The sequence below is a fragment of the Pipistrellus hanaki genome (genome assembly GCF_964339955.1).
Source record: "Pipistrellus hanaki genome assembly, chromosome: 3".
Classification (NCBI taxonomy): domain Eukaryota; kingdom Metazoa; phylum Chordata; class Mammalia; order Chiroptera; family Vespertilionidae; genus Pipistrellus; species Pipistrellus hanaki.
Genome location: NC_140505.1, coordinates 121,356,259 through 121,384,243, shown reverse-complemented (window position 1 = coordinate 121,384,243; position 27,985 = coordinate 121,356,259). Strand labels below are relative to the sequence as shown.

Sequence of the window (27,985 nt, the reverse complement as noted above, 5' to 3'; positions counted from 1 at the left end):
GCACATACTTACCTATCTTGTCATTCCTTTATCCATCTAGTAATCTAGCTACTTTGAAATGTACCAAAGGTATAAAACTGTAGAAATTAGTGTAATTAGTAAATTATCTCCCTAAATACTTCAGTGTGTTTATCTTTAAGTGGAATTTAACGTTTAGTTTTCGTTTTATATAATGAACCCTCCTTCCTCCCACTCAAACCCCGAAACAACCACTCTTCTGGTTTTTTCCACCATAAGAGTAAGATGTGCCCTAGCCAGGGGTCAGTTGGTTGGGTGTCATTCCAGGCACCAAAGGAATGCTGATTTGATTTCAGTCAGGACACATACCTGGGTTGCAGGCTCCAAGAGGGTGTGCAGGAGGCAGCAGATCAATGCTACACTCTCTTTTCCCTTCCTCTCTCTCTAAAAAAATCAATAAACTATTCTTAAAAAAAAAAAAAAAATTAAAAAAAAATGTGGCCATTCTAAAATTCATTTTTGTGGATTCTTATTTTGGGAAAGACTCCTTTAAGCAAAATATTTAAGAGATTCATTCATGTAGCTATGGATATCAGTAGTTTGTCCGTTTACTTTTAAACCAGAGGCCCGGATTGGGAGAGAATGCAGGCCAGGCCAAGGGACCCGACCAGTGCACAATCAGGGCCGGAGAGGGACTGCGCGAGGGCTCCAGGGTGTGCCTGGTCTCGCCCAGTCCTGATCAGCCGAAAGCAGCAGCAAGCTAACCTATCGGTCACAGCATCTGCCTCCTGGTGGTCAGTGAGTGTCACATTGATGGGTAGAATTTTTAAACTAACAGTTGGACACTTAGCATATTAGGCTTTTATTATGTAGGATAAACCTTTCCCAAAGTAATTGTGGGAAAATTTACATCTCCAACAATAATAACAGTTCAAGTACTAACACATCCTTGCCAGAATCTGATGATTTGAGTTTTGTTTTATTTAGCCACTGATTGTGTAACATTCCCCTTTGTGAATATAACTGGCATTGGGTTGTACCTTTTTGTTCTGTATGGTATCACTTCTGTGTGTACTTGACTTATCTCTATTAGACTACATACTTGAAGTTATAAATTGTTTGCCCTCTTTTTCCTCCTATAATGTTTATAGCAGAGTGCTGGAACAATAAATATGATTTAATTAAATTGCTTATTAAAATTTACTTGTCCTTCCTATTCTGGTTAAGCCACAGGCGCGCGCGCGCGCACACACACACACACACACACACACACACACACAAATTCAAAAGGCACATCTGTGAAATGAGATTACAGACAATCAAGGGGTGGTAACTACCCTCCAATTTATTCCTTCCAGATACAGATTTAGGATCCTTTCTACGATTTAAAATGTTTTCCAAAGTGTATATTCACACAATCTAGAATCATAATTCTCTTTAACTTAAGTACGGAATACAACTTCAGGAAGCATACTCTGAATTTTAAAGAAATGAGAAGGCTCCTGAATAGCTACCACAGATGTACCAAATCAAGTCAGCAGTTAATGAGATGTCCTGTACCACAATATAAAAATACTACCCACCTATTAAAAATCTTAATTTAACTATTTACTTGTGTATCTATGCATAAAATATGGAGAACAATTTCCAAATGTCCACTTTTATTCAAAGCCCTAAGATAGAAAGAAGTCTTTGAAATGGCTGATTGTGAAGAAAATTCTTAATATCATTAACTATTTCCTGATGTCTAGCAATCAGTATTCTAGGTAATGTGCTAAGTGCTAAGGCTACAAAGACAAAATGAAGGAACTTATGCTTTATTGAAAGAGACAGGCAAGTAAACTGACAATTACAGAACAGGTACAGCAATAAGCAAGAGTTCAAGGATAACATACAAGAGGGCTCTAGATTAAAAACAAGTTAGGATAAGTTTCTTAGCAAAAGTGACTACATGAGACACCTAATCACATAAGCCAGAAAAATAGGGTCATTCCTGAAGGAAAAACTCAATAGTAATCATGCTCAAGAGCCAACTTTCTCTAGAGCAACTGATTCTCTTCAGAAAGGTTCCTATTTTTACAGGGAGTAAATGAAGGATATTTGGGTTCTTGGCATGACAACAAAAAAGCATTTGATTTGTTTTCAGTTCTTGGTGATTATAAATAAAAATCTGCACAGCTGTGTGTGTGTGCCTATGTTTTCATTTCTCTTGAAGAGGCAAAAAAATAAGCTTTCTTTAACTTACTGCTCACTTTTTGCAGTCATTACCAGACGGAACAGCCATAAAAACCTATCAAGGACAACTGCATAGCTTGCTTAAAGGTGAATATTTCCATGCAGTAATAATAGCAATTATTTACTAAGTGAATCTGCCAATAAAAAAAGTAAGAAAAAAAGCAAGGTAAAACTGGATTCAGAACCAAAGAGAAGCTACTGATTTTTTCATTTTTAAAAATTTGTGGCGACATTAGCTAATAACATTAATATAAGTATTAGGTGTACAACTGTATTATACATCATCTGTATTGTATGCTCACCATCCAGGTCTACTCTCCCTCCTTCACCTTATATTTGACCTCCTGTACCCTTCCCCCACCTCTTTCCTCTGGTAACCTAACACTATTGTCTTTCTGTGTCATTCAGTTTGCTTATTCTGTTTGTTCAACTGTTGCTTTCTGTTTTATATCCCACATATGAGTGAAATCATATGGTTCCATCTGACTTATTTGGCTTCAATGATAGATACTGTTAAGATCCATACATATGGCCACAAATGACAATATTTCATCCTTTCTCATGGCTGAGTAGTATCAATGCAAAAAGGAGCTAAGTAGATGAAGAAGCTAAGTATTTATGCATAGCTTCTTTATGCAATCATCCAATGAAGGAAACTTAGATTGTTCACAAGTCTTGACTATTGTGAATAATTTCTGCATGCCTCAGCTAGGTGGCTAAGTTGGTTGGAGCAGTGTACAGTAAACCAAAAGGCTGCAGGTCTGATTCTCGGTCAGGGACATACTAGGTACAGGAGGCAATCAATCAATGTTCTATCTCTCCCTTTTCTCTCGTTCTAAAACCAATCAACATTTCCTTGGGTGAGGATTAAAAAAATTAATAATGTTGCAATGAACACATGGGTACATGTATCTTTATGAATATATGTTTTCGATTTTTTCAAGTATTACAGATACCCAGAAGAGGGATTGCTGGGGCATATGTCCTACTCTGAAATTTTTTGAGGAAGATCCATGCTATTTTCCATAATGACTATACCAATTTACATTCCCACCAGTAGTGTATGAAGGTTCCTTTTTCCCCCAACATCATCTCCCACACTTATTTCTTATCTTAATGATAACAGCCATTCTAACAGGTATCAGGCGGTATCTCATTGTGGTTTTGATCTGTATTTCCTTTATACTGGTAGCTAGTGAAGTTGAGCAACTTTTCATACATCTGTTGGCCATTTGCATGTCTTCTTGGGAAAAGTGTTCAGATTCTCTGCTCATTTTGTAATAGCACTGAAGCTACTGAATTTCTAAACTTAATCATCCAACAATTATTTAGTGAGTATTCTCAATGAGCTAGGCACTAGGATAAATGCCTGACTTTGACTTGTAGACAAGTAAACAAATAAATGTATGACTACACCATAAGAGAAGAGGTATGAAAGAACAGGGTTCTAACAGGGAAAGGCGATTTGCAGAGAATAAGACAAGGAGTCAGTAAAGGTTCCCTTCAGGAAGTCACAAAGCTTAATGAACAGGAGTTATCTAAGAGATGGAGAGGTTGTTCTAAACAACGGGAAAACATACAGTGCCTGGAATATGAAAGAGCTCGGTACATTTAAGGGTCTGAAGGAACTATAGCTAGAACATATATGAACTAGGGGAAAAGACCACAAAAGTCAGCAAGGTCCTGACAGTTCTTAAGGATTTGAGATCTTATTCCCTAACAACTTTGTTCAACAAAGAACATCATTTCTTGTAAGTTTCAAATATTACAGACCATATCAGTACCAATGTTTAAGGTGAAAATTTGGCATTTCTTCTTTCATTAGTATTGTCATTTTTATAAATTTAGTACTTAATCCAATTGTCCATTTTTTTCTAGCAAATTTTAATTTCTGAAATAGTTGATTCCCAAATTTTAAAAATAGCACAAGATTCTGATTTTATTTATTATTTATTTTCAGACAGGAAGGAAAAGGGAGAGATAGAAACATCAATGATGAGAGAGAATCATTGATAGCTGCGTTAAGCAAGCCCCACACTGGGGATTGGGCCCGCATCCCGGGCAAATGCCCTGACCAGGAATCGAATCTGAGACCTCCAGGTTCATAGGTCAATGCTCAACCACTGAGCCATGCTGCCCAGAAAAGATATTTTTATTTTAAAATTATAAAATGCATTTCAACAAACATTTATTTATCAGATACACTTAAAAGAAATAAACAATAAATGTTGGACTTGGAAAGTAACTTACTTATTTTTTTTGCCAAGTCTTTACCTCTTATTTACTTTAAACCAATTCTGCATAAGATATCAATCAAGCAGAACCTAATTTTTTAAAAAAATGTTTTTATTGATTTTTAGAGAGAGGGGAAGAAAGAAGAATAGAAACATCAATAAGAGAAACACCATCAATTTCTGCCTCCTGCATGACCCCCCCAACCCCCCCCCGGTGTTGGAGCCTGCAACCCAGGCAAATGCCCTGACTGGGAATTGAATCAGTAACATCTTTTTGTTCATGGGTGGATTCTCAAATACCAAGACACACAAAATTTTTTTAGTATTCTAAATATCACAACCTGAATTTTTCTTTTAGCTTCATGCATATACACTTTCTTTTATCTATTTTCCTTATTATAATTAATTTTTTGGGAAAGTGAAGGTAAATATATATGAGATGATGAATTAACATCATTTCTGGAAAAAAAGAATGTAAAACCACACTACAAGCTATTAATGTCTAGCTAACCCATTTGCCCTTCTACTCAATAACTCTGCCTCTCCCTCAACACCACATTTGAATTTCACCCCCTGAAAATCTGTTTGTGTATATTGTCTACAAACAGGAAAATAATTACTTTTATCAAAAAGCTCTTCCTTTTCTACCCAATTTTGCTAGACTAGAATAAAATGATACCATTTATATGGCTTCAAATGGTATCATATATGGTGTTTAAACAGAGAAAAGGTTCCAAAGTCATTTCAAATACATTCATAGACTAGTTTCTATTTGTGCCACAGCACCTAATAAAGATCTGAAATAGAGTACTTAAATATTAATTCCTTTTCCCTTTGGTGGGAAAGGCTGTGCTACGTATTTTCACATACACCTTTCTCATTTCATCCTCTGAGAACCCTACTATGGAACATTATTATACTTACTTCATAGACTCTGAAGGGGAAAGAAAGGATTCAGAGAGATGAAGTAGCTCATTGCAGTGGTAGAAGTTCTTCCCTCCACATTTCACTAGCTCTGTATTTTTTAAACACCTACACCATCCTGCAATATAACATTTTATTAAGCAAGTAACTGTTTAATAAACTTGAAAATACAAGATTTCACTTGTTTCATATTCAACTTTTTAAAGGCAACAGCAGTAGGTGCTTATAAGGGCCAAACAAAAATGTGTGTGTCCCTGGCTGTCTGGCAAGGTTGGTGCAGTGTCCCACACACCAAAAGGTTGTGGTTCGATTCAGGTAGGGTCAGTACAGGAGGCAACCAATAGATGTTTCTCTCTAACATCAGTGTTCCCCCTCCCCCACCTCCCTCCCTAAAATCAATAAAAAACATATCCTCAGGTGAGGGTTTTTTTTTGTTTGTTTTTTTAAAAGAGTGATATAGAGGGTAAAGCAGAAAGCAAGGTAAGTAAATAATTATTGTAATTCTTCAAGACACAATGAAGCATCTTCACTTTGCTCAAACTGAATACCAAGACCAAGTTTTCAAAACCTAAAATAGCAAAATTTATGTTTAAAATCCACTTTAACACATTATAGTGTAATTCAATTCACAGATGGCTTGGCATCTTTCTTCCAGCTGCCATGTTACTAAAATAATGTTTCTCCACTAATTTTATTCATGTTTTACTATAGCTATTATTTTACTACTTGATATACTCAAAAGCCTTCAAATAATTTTTTACAAGCTATTCTGTGAAATTTTGTGTAAGCATTCTAGCAAAATAAATTGAAAATCTCACTAAAGATAACACCATTAGAGCTAAAACAGTAACAATAATTGAGAGCTGGAGCTACATAAAGAAAAGTTGTTCAAATATTTTATTCTAGAATCTTTTTTCCTAAAGGGGAGGCATATAGTATGCATATAGTATGCCTCCCCTTTCTATCCCTACTTCTCCTGGCTATCAATTCCCAGGCTTTCATCATCCACATTTTACAAAAAGGGGAAGAAAGCTAATAAAAGGAACAGGAAATATTTAAACCTGAGGCAGAACCAGCATTCTTTCCAGCTACCTTCCATCTACATACATTGTTAAATTTGACTCATTATTTGTTATTATAACTTTCTTTCCAATTAAACACATTTCTGTTGTACATTTATGTTTTTGCTTTATTCTTAACTCTTGTGTATATATTTTTAATTATAATTTTGATTCAAGCATTTTTGTGGAAGAAACCATAGAAATTATGAAACGGATTTCATTTACACACATTTTTTAAATTATGTAATCTACCTATAATATATTTAGATGCTAAAATTTAACCATATCTCTACATTCATCTGAAAGTGGTTGAGATGTATACAGTTGCAAGTGAGGCCAGAATAAAACAGACTCCCATTTCAAAAGGTAAATTAGATTGGTGCAATCCTTTGGCAGCCATTTAATAGTGCTTATAATAAGTGGTTTAAAATATTCCTTCATTTTGAACCAGAAAATTCAGTTCTGACAGTCTATGCTAAAGAATTACCCTACTTACACTGAAAAAATTCTTGTTAAAATGTACATCAAATTATGAGTGCAAGAGCAAGCACACAATAAATATTTGCTGGCTGAAAGAATCCTATATAACAAATACCTAGGCAACATCACACCCTAGTGTGACGTTGTCACAAGATGGCTGGTAGGGGAGGGTAGTGTGGCAACCAGGCCTGCAGGGAAAGGCAGTTGGGGGCCATCGGGCCAGCAGGGGAGAGCAGTTGGGGGTGATTGGGCCAGCAGAGGAGCAGTTAGGCATCAATCAGGCTGGCAGGGGAGCGGTTCGGAGATGATCAGGCTGGCAAGCAGAAGTGGTTAGGGGCAAGCAGAAGTGGTTAGGGGCAATCAGGCAGGCAGGCGAATGGTTAGGAGCCAGCAGTCCCGGATTGTGAGAGGGATGTCCAACTGCTGATTTAGGCCCAATCCAGTGGGCAATCAGACATCCCCCAAGGAGTCCCAGATTGGAGAGGGTGCAGGCCAGGCTAAGGGACAAATTTCATGCACTGGACCTCTATTCTATATATATAAAAGCCCAGTGACCAAATGGCGAAACGACCAAACCACCAGTCAACCAGTCACTATGACATGCACTGACCACCAGGGGGCAAATGCTCAACGCAGAAGCCGACCCCTGGTGGTCAGTGGGCTCCCACACTTGGGAGCGCAGCTTGGCTGATCTGGATGAGCAGTGCTCCCAAAGCGGGCTGATCCCCACAGGGCCATACCCCCCACCAGTGCACAAATCCATGCACGGGGCCTCTAGTAAATTAATGAATGAGTAAGCTATGAATAATGAAAACCTAGAAATAGAATTGGAATGATTAAGAAAACAAATAACATCCAAACAAATACTATTCAATGGTAAAAATTAAGAAAAATAGCCTCATGGAAAGTTATATAAAAAATGTATCTATAGTACAACCACAACTATATAAAAAATACACACAAACACATACTCATGCAAAGTAGAGTTCTGTAAGAAAAAATACCCAATACATTAATGCAACTTTTTCTTTAAAACACTTTCCAAGTTTTCTATAGGGTAAGTATATAAGCATTAAAATTAAAAAGATAAAATATCTAATGAACTTAAACATTTAACAAATATCAGTAGGAAAAATCCATCTTGCTTTCATTGCTTATTTTATATGAAATTAATTATACTTCATAAATTACCTAAGATTCTCTTTATCCATGCATAATTAAATTTTGAAATGTACTTCATTAAAATGTAAGATTGGATTATAGCAATTATTTGGCTTCTCTTACTCAACAGTCTCTTAGATATATTTCTATGAAAGAGATGCAAGTGGGAGGAGTGTAGCTGCCATCTAGAAGAAAGTCCTTCTGAAAAAGATTCTAAAGAAAATTAAAATGTCTTTTGATAAATTTCCAAATAATCCTAAGAAATTATTATTTTTTATTTTTTAAATATATATATATTTTTTACTGATTTCAGAGAGGAAAGGAGAGGGAGAGATAGAAACATCAATGATGAAAGAGAATCATTAATTGGCTGCCTCCTGCACACAACTTGGTAATTGAACCAGTGAACTCTTAGTTCTTGGGTCAATGCTTAACCGTTGAGCAACACCCGGCTGGCCCATAAGAAATTATTAAGTCCTAATCCTTTTCTTAGTTCTATTGGCACTCATTTTCTCATGAATTTTAATTTACAATAAACATATCCTGACTTTCAAAGACACCTAAAAACATAAAATTGAACTCTAAACATTGCCCTCAAAATTAGGGCAAAAATATTGAGTGTCCAAAGATATTTAGCCTATTCTAACAAAAAGACCATCAAGTAAAAAAAAAAGTTAAATATTTTAGTGTAGACTATTTCCTTGGCAGGGAATGAAAAGGAGAAATTGGTAAACAGAGCAAGAACCTTCAAAGGAAGATAAAGTTCATTTTACTACTGTCTACTTTCGATAATGGTGGGCTTAACCTAATTACCGTATTTTCCCGCGTATAAGACGACCCCCTACTTTTACAGTTAAAACATAGGTTTAGACCTATATTCGCTGTATAAGACTACCCCCCACTTCCGAGGCAACACCAGTTCTTTTTTTTAATAGACCGTCTCTCTGACTCTGGCCAATCTGAACAGGCTTTTTACTAGAACACAGTGTAGCTTTGGGTACAGAACATGTATAATTTGCATGCATAAAAAGCCTGCTTGGATTGGCTGAGTTAGAGAGTTGGTCCGAGCAGCCTTGCAGTGATTGGTGCAGGATCAAGTTGGAAAATTCGTTTAGCGGCATATTGAGACGTTTTTCTGGATATACTCGGTGTATAAGACGACCCCCCCCCCCCCCCCCCCCCCCCCCCATTGGTGCGGGATCGAGTTGGAAAATTCGTTTAGCAGCATATTGAGACGTTTTTCTGGATATGCTCGGTGTATAAGACGACCCCACCCATTATATATATATTTTTTTCCGGTTGACTTTTTTTCGTTTCAAAAGTCGTCTTATACGCCGGAAAATACGGTACTCTAACTCTTCGACTTTAAATTGTTGTGTCACAGAATTTTTAAAGCATGCAATACCTGACTAGTTAGTCAGAGGCACTGACCTCTTTTCCCTTAGATTATCAAATTAAAAAATGACAGCCAATACAACAATAGCTGTCTGATATGAATGAAATAAAAATTATACCTATTTTTTGGTCAAATTGGAAAAAATATATTTCTTTGTGCTGCAGAATTTTAGTAATTAGTTTATGTATACCAGGAGATTTAAATGGTTGAAAAGCACTGCTCTAAATAAAAATAAATATTTTCTTTAAAAATTGGAAGACAGCCCTAGCGGGTTTGGCTCAGTGGATAGAGCATTGGCCTGTGGACTGAAGGGTCCTGGGCTCAATTCCGGTCAAGGGCACATGCCTGGGTTACGGCTTGGTCCCAAGTAGGGGGCGTGCAGGAGGCAGTTGCTCAATGCTTCTTTCTCATCATTGATGTTTTCCTCTCTCTCTCCTCTCCCTTCCTCTCTGAAATAAATAAAAATATATTATAAATCGGAAGACAGCTATACTGTTTGGCATATAAGTCAGTAAAGGTTTATAATATTACTAGAGGCCCGCTGCATATTTGTGCAAGAGTAGGCTGCTGGCACTGGCTTCTCTCTGGCACCTGGGACCCAGGCTTCCCTTTGGCCGATCGGCAGGCAACCATGGCGGCTGCCTTGGCCCTCGCAGTCCTGGTTTCGTCTGGAAGGTTGTCAGGAAGGTTGCCCAGAAAGACATCTGATCTAATTAGCGCATTATGCTTTTATTATTATAAATAAATGGAGTAATCTCCATTATTAACCTAAGCGGCAACCAGATTGCTTACTACAGTAAATTTCTGAAAGAACAGATGATTTTTCAAATAAATGGGTCTCTGAGAATGAAAATGTTTAGCTAGGATACTAACTCCTAATTGATTTTTCCTATATAAGGCTTTCTTTAAACAATGTGAAATTTTACAGTGTATTGCAGAGTAATTGAAGAGTAGAATCTTTCTTGAATTTCTATTTAAAACAGGGTGATGAGCCAAACCATTTTATTTCAGATCTTCAAAGAGCATACTGCTTATAGTACTGTATCTATGATAGCTACCATACCTAAACTAGGCTCTAGTTTTACTTTTATTCCAAAATAGGAAGAGAGCAGTTAATAATAGGAAAAAAGAAAAAAAAAAACAACACAACAACAGATGTCTTTAAATTTTCTGCTTAAACTAGGAACTGCTTTTCTTGTAGTCTTTTAGTTTATCTCCCTGTCATCCACAGCCCTATAAAACGTAGACGTTCTAAACTTGGAATCAGATTATCCAACAAAAACAAACAAGCTTTTAGTAATGGAAAAAATTACTTAATACAGGAGCAGAAACTAACAGAAAAGCAGATATGAGATCCCATATATATATAAATTTAAAAACTAAACAGAAGCAATTAATAAGGCTTTTTACATAATGTCTTCTGACAAAAGAAACATTTTCAAGTATTTAAATGGAAGACATAAAATACATAAGACCTGTGACCTGCTAGTTCTGTTACATTTTCATATGTTCAGTTAACATTTCTTAGGTAAAGGTATTTAAAAGCAAGGACTGAAAATATAACCATACATAATAGGGTCCTAAATTTCTTGTCCAAAGGACCTACAATCATAAACATTGAGCCCTAGGAGAGCAGAGCATGTTAGGTGGCAAAAGCTAAACCTTTGTGTATCCTGGCTATATCTAGGAAGTTCCTTGGAACACCATGGGTACAGCTTTAGAAGATAACTGACCTATGAGTTCTGCTCTGGCCTATCTTATAGTCCCATAATTTAGCCCCGGGGTTTCCTGAGGATTCTATAGAGATACAATCTGGTGATTCAAGTAGTCCACAGGGGATAAACATAGTGTTTAAGAGAACAGTTTCAACTCCCAACTCCATAATTTAGAAGCTTTGTTGTGACCTTGCAGTTAAAACTGTACCTCAATTCCTTCATTTGTATAATGAAGTAATAAGAATAAAAAGCCCTGACTGGTATGGCTCAGTTGGTTGAAAGTCATCCTGTGCACCAAAAGGTTTAATTCCCAGTCAGGGCACACGCCTAGGTTTTGGGTTCTCCTTGGATAGATTGTGTGTGGGAGGCAACCAATGTTTCTCTCTATCTCCCCCTTTCCATTCTTCTCTCTCTAAACCAATAAAAACATACTAAAAACAACAACAAATATTTATTTCATATTGTTGTGAGACAATAACTGCCTAAAACAGTATATACTATATGAACACTATTATAAAAGTGTTTACATTACTCCAATAAAATAGGTCCCTCTGAAGATACTATAAGAACTTGTTAAAAGTAAAAGTTCTATGCCCTGACCATAGCCCCTCTTTAAGGCATATCCTTTTCACAAATGAAAGAGCAGGAACAAATTATATTTACCAAAAGGGTGGTAGTAAAGAAGAAAGGGGTTTATCAAGTGAAAAGAAGGACAATGTGAGTTAGTCTAAAAGACACAACTAAAACAAAATAGATTGGGATAACTATAACATCTAATTAAAATGAAATGTCAAGATATAATATCCATGAATTACTTTGTTCTTAAACTTTTTTTATGATATTGTAAGTCACATAAAATTAAAATGCCTTAAATTTTGGTTTACTATTCATTTCACTCTGAAAAAATTATAATATACTATTAGAACATATTTTTAAAACCCTCTAATTTTAAGGATTAGTCATAGTACAAAGATGAATATTAAAGAGTTCAAATTATTTAAAAACTTGTCAATTTAGTGTTAAGTATATGCAATTCTATTAAAACAGAACATAGTTAATGGTTAAGAAAGTTAATATTACTGACTTGAGGGAAACCAGGAAAGAATTTATCAATCAATTACTAATAGCTTCTAATATAAATCACCTTGTAACTTAAGTACAAAATTCTAGGGATTAAAATGATAAAATACTGATAAAAAACAAACAAAACAATTCTTTTTTTGGTAAACAGGAAATTTACAGTATCAAATAAAGTTAAAGGGAGACTAAGAAATATTTTCATCTAAGATGAACTACTGAAATGGCTTCCCAGCTGCTGTGTCCTAATCTATTTTCCATACCTATCAAATTAATCCTCTTACAGTAGGCCTTAGTTATTCATTCTACTGTTACAAATTCTTTACCAATTTATAAATCAAGTCTATATTTCCAGACTTGCCAGAATCCACCCTCCCAACCTTTCTTCACAGTCTATTCCTCCATTTCTTAAAACCAAATCTCCTTCAGGCTAAAATGAGCCATTCCTTTTTTTATCACTTAAGTTCATCTCATTTCTCATTCACCTTTCAGCACATTTTAAAATGTGTGAATAATTCTAGCAAAATCAACTTAAGCTTATGTTATGAAACATCTCTTAAACATATTGACTAAATAATTCTCCCCTACCCCTACCCCCTTTAGTATGCCTTTTAACATTTTGTAAAATACCAGTGTTCAACTAAAGAGCCACCAGAGAACAGATCTCTAGTCTAAACTACACTGCAATAGCCTCAGGACCTGGTCTACGGGTATTAATCATCACCCCCACCCTAATCTTTTCCATAGGCAGCAGCTGTCTCTTAAAAATAAAAATCTGATTACATTAAGGCAATTACAAGTCTCAGATGCTTTTCTAGAGCTCTTTTTGTATGAAATAGATTTAAAGGGCTTCCTAGGTCCTACTAGATCTGCCACCTACCTAACTTCTCCAAATCTCTTGACACACCATTATTCCCTCCCCTCACCCACTGTGCTCCAGTCACACTTCTAGTTTTTCCATGTCACCTTGTCTCCTCTCCCTTCTTCCTATGAAGGGTTTTTATATATTATTTCCCTTAACCACAACTATTTCTCCACTTTCTACCACCAAGAATCTACCTCTCCACTCTCTACCAAGTTACATCTTTCATTTCTCAGTTCAAGCATCATTTCCATAGATATCCTATCCAAAGTCTCAAAACATTTTGCTCCCTCATAATATCATATTATTTGTTTATTGAAATACACTTGACATACACAGGGTAGGAGAAAAGTAGATTTACAGTTGTTTGTATACAAAATGACACAATAATTAATAAGTAACCCTATATAATAAAACCCTAATATGCAAATTGACTGAACTGCAGAATGATGGGCCGCTATGATGCACACTGTGTGACAAAGCCAATTCCTTAACTTCTTTCTGCTTTGTTTTTCAACCCATAAGATGGGAAAAACGGTACTACTGCCTCAGAAGAATCATGTTGTACACTACTTTTTATAATCAGGGCAAGAAAATGTAGCTGCCCATACAACAGCAAGATGCCTTTCTTGGTCACGGATGCATGCAGCATCCCAGATTGCTAGAGGGATGTCTGACTACCAGTTTAGGCCCGATCCTCAGCAGTCAGATTTCCCCCGAGGGCACAGACTGGGCTGAGGGGACCCCCAATGCACAAATTTCATGCTCTGGGCCTCTAGTCTAGATAATAAAGGTCTAAGCAACCGTAATGACGGAACAACCGAATGACCGGTCCCTATGAAGCGCACTGACTAGGGGCAGATGATCAATGCAGGAACTGCCCCCTGGTGGTCAGTGCGATCCCACAGGGGGAGTGCTGCTCAGCCAGAAGCCGGGCTCATGGCTAGTGAGCATAGTGGCAGTGACGGGAATCTCTCCAACATCCATGGCAGCACTAAAGAGCAGTGAGTAGTAAGGAGTGAGGGCTCCCAGACTATAAGAGGGTGCAAGCCGGGCTGAGGGACTCCCCTCTCCCCCACTCAACCAGTGCACAAATTTTGTGTACTGGGCCTGTAGTATAAGAATAAACTGTGTTTTGCATACTCACAACTGTAAACCTATTTTTGGTCCATGCTGTGGAGTATTTTACAGTTTTCCTTCAAAATACTTAACACAACTCACATTGTTTAATTAATTGTCTTATTTAAAAAAAATATATATTTTATTGATTTTTCACAGAGAGGAAGGGAGAGGAATAGATAGCTAGAAACATTGATGAGAGAGAATTATCGACCAGCTCTGCTCCTGCACACCCCCCATCGGGGATGTGCCCGCAACCAATGTACATGCCCTTGACCGGAATCAAACCCGGGACCTTCCAGTCTGCAGACCGACGCTCCATCCATTGAGCCAAACCGGTTTCGGCAATGAGAGCAGTCATATTTTCTTTTGCTAATCTCTATATTCCATAGCTCCTAGCAAGTAGCCGGGCACACACAAAGCACTCAACAATCATTTGTTAAATTCATGAACAGTGACAGTTCAATCACCAACTAATCAGTATAAAAGAGTATCTACCATCTATAAATATAAATTCTAACTTTTATATAGTCAGTTTAACAAGTAGTCTCAGCAGATTCTTGTGAAATTTTGGCTTTAAAATGTACATTAATTCAGAGTACATGTTTCCTTCGGTATTATGTATGTCCAACTCAGTAGCAAATTTTAATATATTTGAATAGATTTCAAATTTCAAATGCTTCTTACACTAGCAGTGTATGAGAATTCTAGTTTCTCCACACATTGCCAATCAGTCTTTCCTTATGATATAAAAGGTTGAGAGAAAAGGCAGTCATAATACAGAAATAATTAATCATCAATACTAGCTTCTTTGAGTGGCCAGTACTACTGCTCTCATTAATTAAACATAACATTAATTATGTTACCATATCTACATTTAATACATTAATGGAAGTAGCCAGTTAGGCATTAGTCTCCATTTCAGATTCATATTCTTTTTCTCTGCTGTTGTAAGAGATTCAAAGATGGCATAATTCAAAATTTGCTATATTTTCCTCCAGGAGAGAAACACTTAAAAGTTTGGGTAATTTCCCCAGATTTTCCCCCCTTATATAAACAATTTTTGCCTCCATACATCTTTGTCCTGCAACTAACTTTTTGAAAGTTAAGTGGTTTTTGAAGAAGAACAATTTATATACTATCAATTCATTTAACACATAAAACAAGCATACACTTATCCCCACCTCCACCCCAAGATTAACTAGAAATGTCAGGGAGGTAAAGAGAAAAAGATACCATGTTAATTTTGAGTTAAAAAGTTTGAAGTAAAAAATTGGAGGTAGATTATATAAGAAGAAGAATAGATGACATAAAAAGAAAACAGTTGAAACTATAAGAATGAATAATATGGAAAAGGAAAAATATACATGTAACAACCTTGAAACATTCTTCTTGAAGGAAGAAATAGATTAAAAATAAAAAGACAGAGGACAAACAAGGCGGAAGCAGGCTTGATTTGTTAAATTACTTATAACTTAACTTAAACATAACTTTCTCAGGAATGACTTTCCTGACATTCTAGGTTAAATCCTCCTCATAAAAAATTTCATCTCACCATATTCTAACATTTACTAAAATTGTAATTATTTGTTTTCACTGCAATTTCCACTAGGTTGTATACCACATGCAGCCAGGGACTGGTGCTTTTAGAGATTATTATAGTGCCAGGAATTCTGTAAATAATGATTAATCTATTTGTAGCATGAATGAGTTAACAACTAATTTAAATAAATAACAGCATCATATATCTGCAATATGCAAATATACTGTTTAATATATTCAAAACTTATAAAACAAATTTTATTAATATATATGCACTAATAAAGTAAAACAGATTTTTCTATGGGTGACTTAGAGAAGAAAGTTGACATCATCACATTATGAATATTGATGGCGACTTAGAGAAGGAAGATAATATAACATTATGAATGTAACAGATATGTGTCAGCAGGACTATTTTCAAGGTTAGTCTTCTACACTAGATAGATATATTAGATACTTTACTGAAAATGTTTTTTGCAAAGCAAACATTAAAGCAAGATGTTATTTTAAGCAAAACAGGTAAAATTTCTAAAAAGTAATCCTAGCAATACAGTGTCATGAGTGAGCAAAGATGTACATCAGTGATTTTCAACTTTTTTCATCTTATGGCACATTTAAACTACTGAAATTCTATGGCACACCGGGAAATGTATTTTTTACCAGTCTGACAAAAAACATAGGTGTAATTTTGATTTCTTCACACTGGATGGTTACTGTTGTGTTGGCTGTTGTCATTTTCTTTTTTATTTGTTCATGACTAAACTATCAGGTAACGGATGTTTTTAAAATTCTTGTGGCACAACAGCTGAAAATTGCTGATGTACGTATAGTATAATATCCACCACTAACAATAAACGGGAAATATACTAAATATTCATCATCAGACAACTTTGAGAAGTAAATGTATACTCACACACATAAACACAGAGTGGAATCAATATTCATTAACAGAGAGATATTTCAAAAAATCTATACTAATAAAAGGGTAATATTGCTAATTAGACCGGGAGACGGGACATCTTCCTACCCGTCCAACTTTTTGTGGACAAAGCCACAGTGGTGGGGGCCAAGGTAGAGGCAGTTAGGATCAATCAGGCTGGCAGGGGAGGGCAATTAGGGGCCATGAGGCTGGCAGGGGAGGGCAGTTGGGGGCCATGAGGCTGGCAGGGGAGGGCAGTTAGGGCCATGAGGCTGGCAGGGGAGGGCAGTTGGTGGCTATCAAGCTGGCAGGTGAGCGGTTAGGCGGCAATCAAGCCTGTAGGCAAGCAAGTGGTTAGGAGCCAGCGGTCCCAGATGGTGAGAGGGATGTCCAACTGCTGGTTTAGGCCCCATCCCTGTGGACATCCCAGTCGGACATCCCCCGAGGGGTCCCGGATTGGAGAGGGTGCAGGCCAGGCTGAGGAACCCCTCCACCCTGGGCACAAATTTCATAATATAAAAAGCAGGTTATAAACTAGAAAATTAAGTACAATTATAGAAAATTATGTTAGATAGAGAAGGATAAAATGAATTTATAATACCAAAGCTTTAAATGGGGCTACCTCCAGGGCCTGAAAATTTGGATAGCATTTAATTTCTTTTTTTATATTTCTCTTTGATGCTTTAAATATTTTTCTTAATTTTTTTTTAGCTAAAATATATGTAGAACAATAAACAAATTTGAAAATAAGTCATGTTTGAAAATTAAATGAAGATGGAAGACAAAAATGGTAGAAGGCATTAAAAGGCTTAAGAAGTACTTAAGACATTTTCATATACAACATCTGTATTATCTATACTAATAAAAGGGTAATATGCTAATTAGACAGGATAGACTGGGCATCTTCTGGACGTCCTTCCAGACAAAGCCATGGCTGGGAGGGCCCATCGCAGAACCCCAGCTGGGTGGGCAGGGTCTCCCTCTGCACAGCATTGATCACAGAGCCCTGGCAGGGTGGGCAGGGCCTCTCTGGGGGCGGCAATCAATGGCGGAGGCCAGGCTGGGTGGGCAAGGCCTCCATCACAGAGCTTCAGTAGAGTGGGCAGGGCCTCCATCACAGAGCTTTCGCAGAGTGGGCAGGGCCTCCATCACAGAGCTTCCGCAGAGGGGGCAGGGCCTCCCTCTGCTCTGCTATTGATCCCACAGCCCCAGCAGGTGGGGCAGGGCCACCTGTGAGCGGGGATCAATGGTGGAGCCCAGGCTGAATGGTCCCAGACAGTGAGAGGGCGCAGGCCGGGCTTAGGGAACACCACCACCCCCTGCAGTGCATGCATTTTTGTGCACTGGATCTTTAGTAAGATAAATAAAAAATAAAAAACACTGAGATCAGAAATTTAAAGACATTTTACTATAAAAAAATTATGGTTGAAAGAGTTAAATAGCAATAGCTATTCTGAAAAACAAAACAAAACAAAAAAAACCCTTGAATATGAGGCAAAGTATTTATGCAGATTATTCCATGTACTTTGGGAAGGATATAGAAATTGCTGAAAAAGTCATGTTTAATCTTTTTAAGAAAAACTGTACAAATTAGTGAAAACAATAGCTCTTAATAAAATACAGTCTTATGATCTGGCAAAAGAAGCATTACATTCTTTTGTGGGAAATACAACATCCATAAAAAAAGATCATATTAAAATCACAAGCTATAATCTTGAGTTGTTTCATGTAAAATCTAGAAAACACTTGGTTAACATGAAGAAACTCTGAAGCAAATTCAAGCCCAAACAACATAAAAAGATGACTAAAATTCAAAATGGCTTTTTTATGATAATGCTCCAATTAAGAATAAGTGTTTTAGACAATAACACCTAATCACTGATAGCCTTTATTAAACCATGATTACCCATGATCTATCTACTTATTCATCATACTTGTCTCCAAATGACTTACCATTTTCAAAATTAACACACACACACACACACACACACACACACACCCTCAACACTGAAAATATTCAGAAGAATGTTCTGGAGCTAAAGCTCTAATAGAAGGCTTCCAGAAACGTTCCAAGCAAAAGTATAAATATTAAAATAGGTTTATAGCCATCTAAAGTAATTTTGAAGGCAAATAAAATATATATATTTCAGTATATATATACACACGAAAGTTAAGATAATTGGTGTGTGTGTGTGTGTGTGTGTGTGTTAACAGTTAATCCAGGAAAATACACTTTCCTACAGACTTAATTTCTAAGAGGACATATCATTTCACATCTCATAAAATTTCTCCTTTGCCCTTTTCAGGTATTCAAGAAAATGACACAACTTCCTACAGCCGTATGATTTTTTTGTTAAAGAACATGTTAAACAAACAAAAAAAGTAATTTCACCTCAAATATGAGTTAATAATCAAGTTAAAGTAATGCTTTTTATTCAGTGAAGCTCTCCCTGCAGAATTTCTCACTCACTGTACATAATGCATTTAAATAGATTACTAAAAAGATGACAGCTGAGGAATGCCTTAATTTCTTTCCATGGTTTCTACCGAATGTCATTTCAGAAATGCCTATATGACACATGACAATGTGGAATGTCTCCACCCATGAAAGAACATTCAAGACAAGCAAGCACACTTAGAACAGACAGTAGCACAGAGCTCAAATTTGTCTTTTTATGGTTACCCAGCACAACACTGAAAAGATAAACAATCAAAATACTAATAAGGTCAAGAAAATACTGGTATACAGGGATCCATAGTGAAAATGTTATTTGGGGGGGGGGGGGGGGGGAGGGAGAGAGTGTGATTAAATTATTAGAAAACATAAATTATGCCAGTATACTAGGGATTCCTTTTCTAAACAAACACCCAATGATTTGTTTAAAGAAATTAATTTTTAAAGTGTTACATAAACTGAGCAGAATTCTTCTTGTACTGATAATAAGGAATATATTCCATTTCAAAAATAAATCTAAAATCCTGCCAAATTTATGTAAGTATTACAAAATTAAGTTTTTGGTATACAATTTTTTATTAGAATATTTTCAATGTTTATTATCACCACACAAAATGCCATCATTTTGTTTTCTATGAACACAGTTCTTCATGAGATTAGTCTACTTTGTGTTCAAATTTTTAAAATCAACACTTACTTTGCACCTGCTAAAAAATGCAATTACCAAAGGAATTTTTAAAAAATGAATCAAAGCTCCTACTTGAAGGAATTAACTATTTTGTCAGGAGATAAGATATACTAATGAAAGCAGGTAGTGTATATGGGTTTACCTAAAATTTATCTCTTTTCATTAAGACTTAAGAATGTATATATAAAGCATTTACTGTACATGAATGTATAAAATGTTTAAAGCAATAATATAAACTATTATTACCATAAAGAAAAATAAAGATGTTTAAAGATTAAACTTTGTTGCTATTGTAACTTCCTCTGAAACTTCCCAAAGCACTTGATCAAATATTCTGCATATAACGTCTAAACACAATATTGGCAGTCCTTAAAATTTTAGACAGATTCTGATAGTACTTACTATGCATTTCAATTACCATAGATGGTTCTTGTAAGTGCTGGCTAGCTAAAACAAAAGTATATGAAGAAAAAATTATATATACTTATGTATTTCATTTCATTCTCTGCTGATTAATGGGGGAAACCTCCAGCTACTAATCATCAACCATAATGACTGGAAGATTTAACAATATGTACTTTCTTTTTCAGACTTAAAAGAAGACATCTAACATAGTGTTAAGTTTGGGCTTTTAGAACCCAGCTCTGCCATTTATTATCTTAGTAACTTTGATCAAGAAAAAAGGGATGTACTGAGAATTGAATGAAATATTGGTTGCAAATGTACCTACCATAGTGTTTCACATATAACAAATCTTCAGCAAATATTTACCAGCCAATTCCACTTCTCATGACTATTACATATTTAACCCCATCTTAGAATAAACATAAAATGACTGTTGGAGATTTTCCATCTTTCAAAGATGTTTATCAAAAATCCCAATACTCCATCTTTTCAACATAACTGCTGAACTTTCAAAAGAAAAGTGGGATATAGCCTTAGTCGGTTTGGTTCAGTGGATAGAGCATCAGCCTGCAGACTGAAGGGTCCCAGGTTCGATTCCAGCCAAGGGCACATGACCGGGTTGCTGGCTCAATCCCCAGTGGGGGTCTTGCAGGAGGCAGCCAATCAATGATTCTCTCTCATCACTGATGTCTCTCTCTCTTTCTCTCTCCCTCTCCCTTCCTCTCTGAAATCAATAAAATAAATATATTAAAAAAATAAAAGTGGGATAAAATGGCAAATTTTTTGCAGGCAGAGATGCAATGAAAATAGCAACTTTGGGAAGTGCCAATAAGTAACATGTTATAGCAGTAACAAAACAATGTTGTATATCCCCTCCCCAAAAAATTATATATTAAAAATCATCTAGCTAGTTTTTTGTAATTGTTGTTTTTTTAAGTACAGGTACATTTCTTGTGTAAAATATGGTAATAAATGGATAATGAAAAAGTTTCTCTATTCCTTCTAGTGCTTCTACCTGGCTACACTAGAATGCTCAGTCACAGCTTGCAATCACACTGTAGCTGCAGCACGTGAAAGATGGTCTTGGTTGTGACACTTCAAAATCAGACCACAAAACTGCTGCCAGGAAGCACAAAGGCAGTAACTGCAGAGAAGGCACTATAACAGCAACAGTGTGGGCACTGATGCCCTACCAACACAACCCATATATGGCTAGGGTTGTTCATTTATTTGCAGGAAGTCAGGAGCCTGTATGGAGTTAGGAGTTTTGTTTGTTTAGTTTTTTTGTTTTTTGTTTTTTAATGGATTTAGGGTGATTTCAATAAAAATTTTAAGAGTCACCAGTTTAAAGTGTTATAGCTTCCTAACGAGAATATTATGTAGAGAAAATAATTTAAACTGCACATTCTTTTAATCACACATTTCAACATTATTTATGAGGGATCCAACAGATTATTCTAAGATCTTACTATCTCCCACTAAAAAGAAAAAAGGGGTAGGGGAGAAACAACTATAAACTCTATATTCAGTTTTAAATAGATGTCTCATATATACCAATTACACAATTGCCTAACAAGAGACTCAATATCTGCTGCTTCCAGTCTCTTTTCCTTTTGGTTGGAAACACTTTAAGTAGCCCTATTAGAATACTTTTAAAAAGAGAGTTACATTTCAGATTACAGTCCAGTGAAAACGGATTGGCTGAGAAGATTAAACCCTTAAGAAAAGACTGCAACAAAAGTATTCCTTTTACTGACAAGACTGGAGTCACATATTTGTTCAAAAAAGCTTCAAATGGCTTCTTTAGAAGTTAAAGGGCAAAAGTATTTAATACTAAACATATTGCATGTCTGTATTGAAAAGTATAACATTAGAATTTTAAAATTATAATCACATAGAACATGATTCTATTTCTACTTTGTATTCTTCTAAAGGATCTAGTTCAGATCCTTATAAAGAAGGTAGCAAATTAATAACTCAACTGAAATTTTTCTATCACTTAAACAAGATTTAAACAGGTTTCGAATTTTTTAATAGGAAGAAGGTTAATATTAAGAAATGCAAAAAAATCACAAGATAATAAAAATATGTATGAAAGATCTACACAAAGTTATTCATTTATTTATAAAAATACAACTTCTAAGTGCAAGAACAATACTCTACTCTGGATGTGAAGGTTTTAAAGATTTACCTCATGACATACAAATAAACTTCGTATTTACTACTTGAGGCAAAAAATACAATTCAATAAATTTTTAGTGAGCATCTACTATGTGCCAGCCTCTGGAAATACAAAATGTGGAGACTGGGTCCTTATAGTCATCTAGAAAAGACAAACTTACAAACACTATTCAGTAAGATCCCTTCTGGCTGGCAAGTGAGATGAACCTTCAAGAATGAACAGGATTTTGACTGGCAAAAGAGGATAGGGAGGATATTCTAGTGGCAGAAAAATATGACCACAGGCATGGAAATAAAAAAAGAGTAAAAATCATAACACAATGGAAATATGTCAGGTATAAGTTAAAAGAATTTAAATCTGAATTTAAAGAATGACAAAAAGTAGTATCGTTAAAAGATTAGTCAGATAGCAATATGAATGCTGGATTGGACCAGGGAGAGAAGATATGGGGAAAGCAATTAGCTATTACTATACTCTAGGGATAAAAATAATAAAGACATAAAGTAGGTTGATAGTGAGAATGGCAAGGAAAAGAAATGATGCAAAGGCAAGTGTGAAGAAGACCGATTGGATATATGAAGACAAGGAAAGGAAGAAACAATAATTAAAATGTTTAAAAATTGATCTAGATGTCAAAGCTTCCTATCAAGAATGTTATGTAGAGAAAATAATTTAAATGGCACATTCTTTTAATCACAAAGTGATTTAATGACATTATTAACAAAAAGTGGCATCAATGAGAAGAGCAAACTTGGTGAAGAAAGAAAAGTTTAATTTCAGGTTGAATTGATAGAAAGTTTTAATTTCAGGTTGAATTGATAGGATTCTTTGAAGAAATCACTAAGGTAAATAAAGTACAGTACTCATTATTCTATGGCAAAAGGATGAACTTCTATTTACTATATTACAACCTAAAGATATATTTTTAAATATAAAATCACACTAAATTGAATAATAAATCAATACTTCATCATCAGTAGAAAAATGGAAATGAGGGATTGGAGGACTAAAGAAATATGAGAAATGGAAACTGACTTAGAAGCCCATGGCACAGAGCAAGTAGATAAAATTTTAAGGTTAAAATACAAAAGGCTATACTATTGATAAAATTTATTGGAAGAAATCTCAGGCCTGCCTTTTATGCACACCAATATTAGTAAGAATTGACAATAAAATATTCTATAGAAAACTCTAATATTTCTCTCCTAAAATCTTTATAAAGTAAATTGAAGTATAAATCACGTAAGTGTAAAACTACCAGGTAGCTATAAAATTAGAGCTGATTATCGCTGACTGTAGAAATGAAAATATATTCTAGACCTCAGTTCTAGAAAATCATATGTTTATATCATTAGTTCCATAAGTTTTCTAGCTGTGGAGGAGTGGGCTATTCTAGAGACCAAGATAGCAAATTTGACAAGAAACACTGCTTTTCCCCCCCTACAGGCAAGATATATTTCTTTTTAAAATTGATTTTAGAGGAGGATGAAGGGGGGAGAGGCAGAGAGAGAGAGACAGAGAGAGAGAGAAACAACTATGTTAGAGAGATACATGAATCAGTTGCCTCCCGTATTTCTAGGGATGGACCTGGGAACCCAGGTATGTGCCTAACAGGGATTGAACCCATGACCTTACGCAGCAGGGGAGCAAGCTCCAACCAACTAAGCCACACTGGCCTGGGCTGCATGGCATATTTCTATACAAAAAGAAGAGCCAAAAACTGATTATCTTTTGTAACTTTTAACCAATTAATTAAGAAACATATAACTAATTAAGAAACTTTTAAATATAATCTGCTTATATTAAAATATGGAGGCAAATATTATATTAAGAAGTATATTTGTGTGTTGTGATATCCCTAAAACTTTTCTCATAATAGTGAAATTTAGGACACTTGATCAGAACCAGAAAAGTAAATGAATATTTCAAAACATTAACCAATAATTAATCTAGTAAAAACATTTAAAGTATTTTATGATCTTTCTAGAAGCTAAATAAAAAAAACAACAACACTATTTAAGGACTATTAAATGAATCAGTGGGTCAACTTTAGGTTTTATAATTTAAGTATTTAAAACAAGCAGTAATCAAGAGATCCCTTAAAAGCTTAACATTTTCTTGTAATTCTTTTATTTAAATGAGTCTTATTTATCACCTTTCACTATCTGCAATCTGTTATCCTAAATTCCACAGGCAAACTCCTTGCGCTCACAATCACAATGGGGGAAAGGGTAGAAGAGTTAATAAAGGAGTAATGAGACTGAAGAAAAGGTAGTAAATATTTTAATGCTTGATATTTTAAAGATCTTGGCTTCTCTGATTTAAGGAATATGCAAATAAATTAACAAAAAAAAGTGTATGCAAATGATTATGTATAAACTTGGAAACTTCTGCTTAACCGCTTGTCAGCTAAAACAAAATACCCAAGACTAAACCTCCATAATGCCAAACTAACCACTGAAGTCAGTTATTAGGAAAGACACTGATAAGTCTGATAATTCTTGCACCATGTCCAAATTGAGAGGAAATAAAATAAAAACTTTAAGAAGTCTGTTACATGTTTTTCTCTGCCTATCTAAGCCAATATTAGAAAATTTTCTTCACAAATTGGATTCCTCCACCACAGTAATAACTTTACATTTCTATTTGACAATTTTAATGAAGCATATTGATGTAAACCATTATCAACTGTATCCTGACCTCAGGCATACAATAACTGTCTTTCAGAATCAATTCCAAATTAAAATGTATAAATCACACTTGAAAGAAATGTGAAAAGATTCATTGCATATAATTATATTATCAAACCTATTTTCACTCTCAACACCATGTTTTTAGAATTTAGAATTGTGTTATGCCTTAAAATAAACTTCAGCCAAATATGTATTACAGACCCTGAATTAATGAAACAGAGAAAGATTTTAAAATCTTGGTATATTTTTACAGGGTGCCACATTCTGAATTCCAGATTTGTCCTGTAATTTGTCAGTCATTTCGGTTCATCCAGTAAACTTTGTAAACAAAGGCTATAAGCCAAGTTTGATATTAGAATTCAATTAAACTTAAAGCAATGGTCATCCATTGAACAGGAAGTAAAAGGAAAAACGCCACCACACACCTCTCTGAAAAAGGCAGCAAGGTAACATACATTAAATATAAAGTCTTAACTTTCAACCTCCCAAACAAGTTTCTGTTACAATATCAATCTAAACAAAGCTACAATCCATACAATCAAGGCAACTTGGAGACACTGTGCAAGTCTTTTCAAGGTTAAGGGGAAGCTTTACTGTAAAGTCGTTCTCTAGTAACTCCGGAGTTGCCCACTGAGAAAATGGAAAGAGTCTGGTCCTGTCACCTATTACCACGACTAAAAATTGTTCTTTTTATGCAGAACCCTAAGAGGTTGTGTTGCTTTTGGCCTGTTAAAGGCAAAGGAACATTATCTCCGGATTGCCAATAGTTTCTCCTTATTTGGCTAACATTGAGAGATCCCAATCAGACTACTATAAAACTTTAACATGCACAAAGCATCCATTTTGAGAAAAGTTTGTGACCAGTTTCCCACCTCCACACACACACACACACACACACACACACACAATAAAAATAAAAAAATAAAAAATAAAAAATCAGGGCCTGGTAAACTGGCTGTGAAAAGAGTGCCCGGCGTTTATTCTTCTCTTTCTAAACGCGGCGCACAGCCCGGGGACCTGGCGCTGGAGGATCCCTGACGCTGCGGCAAAATCTTCATTCAATACTTTGGGGTCCGGCGGCGGTGGGCATGCCCCTGTGAACGCCCCCGTCCCCGTCCCCTCCCGTTCACCGGTGCAGATCAGCTCATTACACCCCGTTTCCCCCTCCCCAGTGACCCAGAGCAATAAAGCACAAAACAGGAAATCGTCCGCTCGGGGGCTCTAGGCTTAGGGCTGTTGATTACTATTACTATCACTATCATCATCATCATCATCATCATCATTATCATCAGCATCGTTGTCGTCGTCATCATCATTTGTAATCAAGTCCTACAAAAAACTACAACAAATCCGATGCCCCTAAAATGCCAAAGACGTCCCCAACTGCCCAGGGTCCCCAACGCGCCCTGTTGGTCCTTTTCCCGCAGCATCTCCCATCGTCCCCAGCCTATTCCTGACACAGCGGGGCCCGGGCACAGCCACTCTACACCCACCCCTCCCGGTCCGGATCCCCAATCCCTGAAACACGCCCACAGGTGGCCCTGGGGGGGGGGGGGGCGCCCCAGCCGACCACGGTCCCCTCTCTCCTCGGCCCCGGAAATCCGCCGCTTCCAACTCCACCGCCACCAACCGGTCCGAAGGGGCCTCCAGCCCGGCGCCCTCCCGCCGCCAAGCCCTCTCTCTCCCTCCCTCCCTCCGTCCGTCCGTCCGTCCACAGCCGGCCCCGGCCTCGGGAGGCCCGGAGCGGAGGGGAGGCCCGGCCCCGGGCGGGCGGGCGGGCGGGAGAGCGAGGGCCCGCGGGGCCGGCGCAGGGGCGGCGGGGCGCACAGACCTGGTGCAGGGCGGTGAGTCCGTCCACATTGGCGTAATTGATGTCGGCGCCGCGGTGCAGCAGCTTGAGCACCTCGTCCGTGTCGCCGCTGGAACAAGCGGCCAGGAAGACGGCGCCATCGTCGAACTTCACCTTGGTCTTCTGGCGCTTCACCACGGGAGGCTCGAGGTCCGTCTCGGAGCCGATCCAGCGCTTCAGCTGCTCGTTCCGCTTCTGCTTCGCGTCCGCCATCTTCATCCCCTCTCCTGCCGCCGCCGCCGGGTCTTCTTATCGGGAGGAGGAAGGGGGAGGCGGCGAGGGGAGCGAGGGGAGGCAGAGGGGTGTGTGTGTGTGTGTGTGTGTCTGACTGCCCCTGCGAGTGCGGGCCAGAGGCGGGCTGCGAGCCGGGAGGCGACGCTCGAGACTTCCAGTATCCCACAGAGCACTGGGGCGGCGCGCCCGGCCCGGCGGACCTCCCTTTCTAGCCGCGGAGCCCTCCCGCCCCCGGCCGGCCGCCCGTCACCGGCGGCCAGAGGAGCGTAACTTCGCGAGATCCGGGCAGGGAGGCGCCCGCGGCCGCCGCGCATGCGCACTCGGCCCGCGCCCGCCCCAGGAAGAGAGAGGAGAAAGAGCTGCTGCGAACGGGCGGGGGCGGCGGCCACCGGAGGGAAGCGGGTGTGGCCCGGCCGCCCGGGCCGCGGGGGCTGGGACGGACCTGACAGGGCGGGGACGGGGCAGGAAGGTTGGCCGGCCCGGCTGAGGGCTCCTGAGGTTCCGGAGGCCACAACCGCCGGGCTGTCGGGGCGGCTCTCTCGGGGCAGTTTTGCTTCCTGCGCTGTCACAGCTCCTCTGAGTCGTTGGCGCTGGGCGGGGTATTCCTATTGGCTGCGTTATTTGAATGGAGTGGAGGATCGGTTGTGGATTTAGTGCTTGTGATTTCCCAAAGGGACTCGGGTGAACTTGGACATGTCGGTATTGATCAGAACTTCCTAAAAGAGGGGTCCGCAGAGCCAGGGGCGTGGGTGGTCCCGACCTCAGCGAGGTGCCGCCTGGTGACGGGGGTCGACCT

At 37.6% G+C, this 27,985-nt stretch overlaps 1 protein-coding gene across 5 annotated transcripts in view; it reads right to left on the bottom strand.

Moving 5' to 3' along the window:
* The window catches only part of PPP1R12A (protein phosphatase 1 regulatory subunit 12A), a 141,076-nt gene extending 113,598 nt beyond the window's left edge, over nt 1-27,478 (bottom strand). Inside the window, exon 1 of one of the 5 annotated variants that reach the window (XM_084880201.1) lies at nt 26,938-27,478. In XM_084880201.1, the coding sequence (XP_084736327.1) occupies nt 26,938-27,174 (237 nt within the window). In that variant the 5' untranslated portion in view covers nt 27,175-27,478. The remainder of the gene's footprint in view (nt 1-26,937) is intronic. The other 4 variants (XM_084880202.1, XM_084880200.1, XM_084880199.1 and 1 more) reach the window with 4 other exon arrangements.
* Between the last annotated feature and the right edge of the window lie 507 nt (nt 27,479-27,985).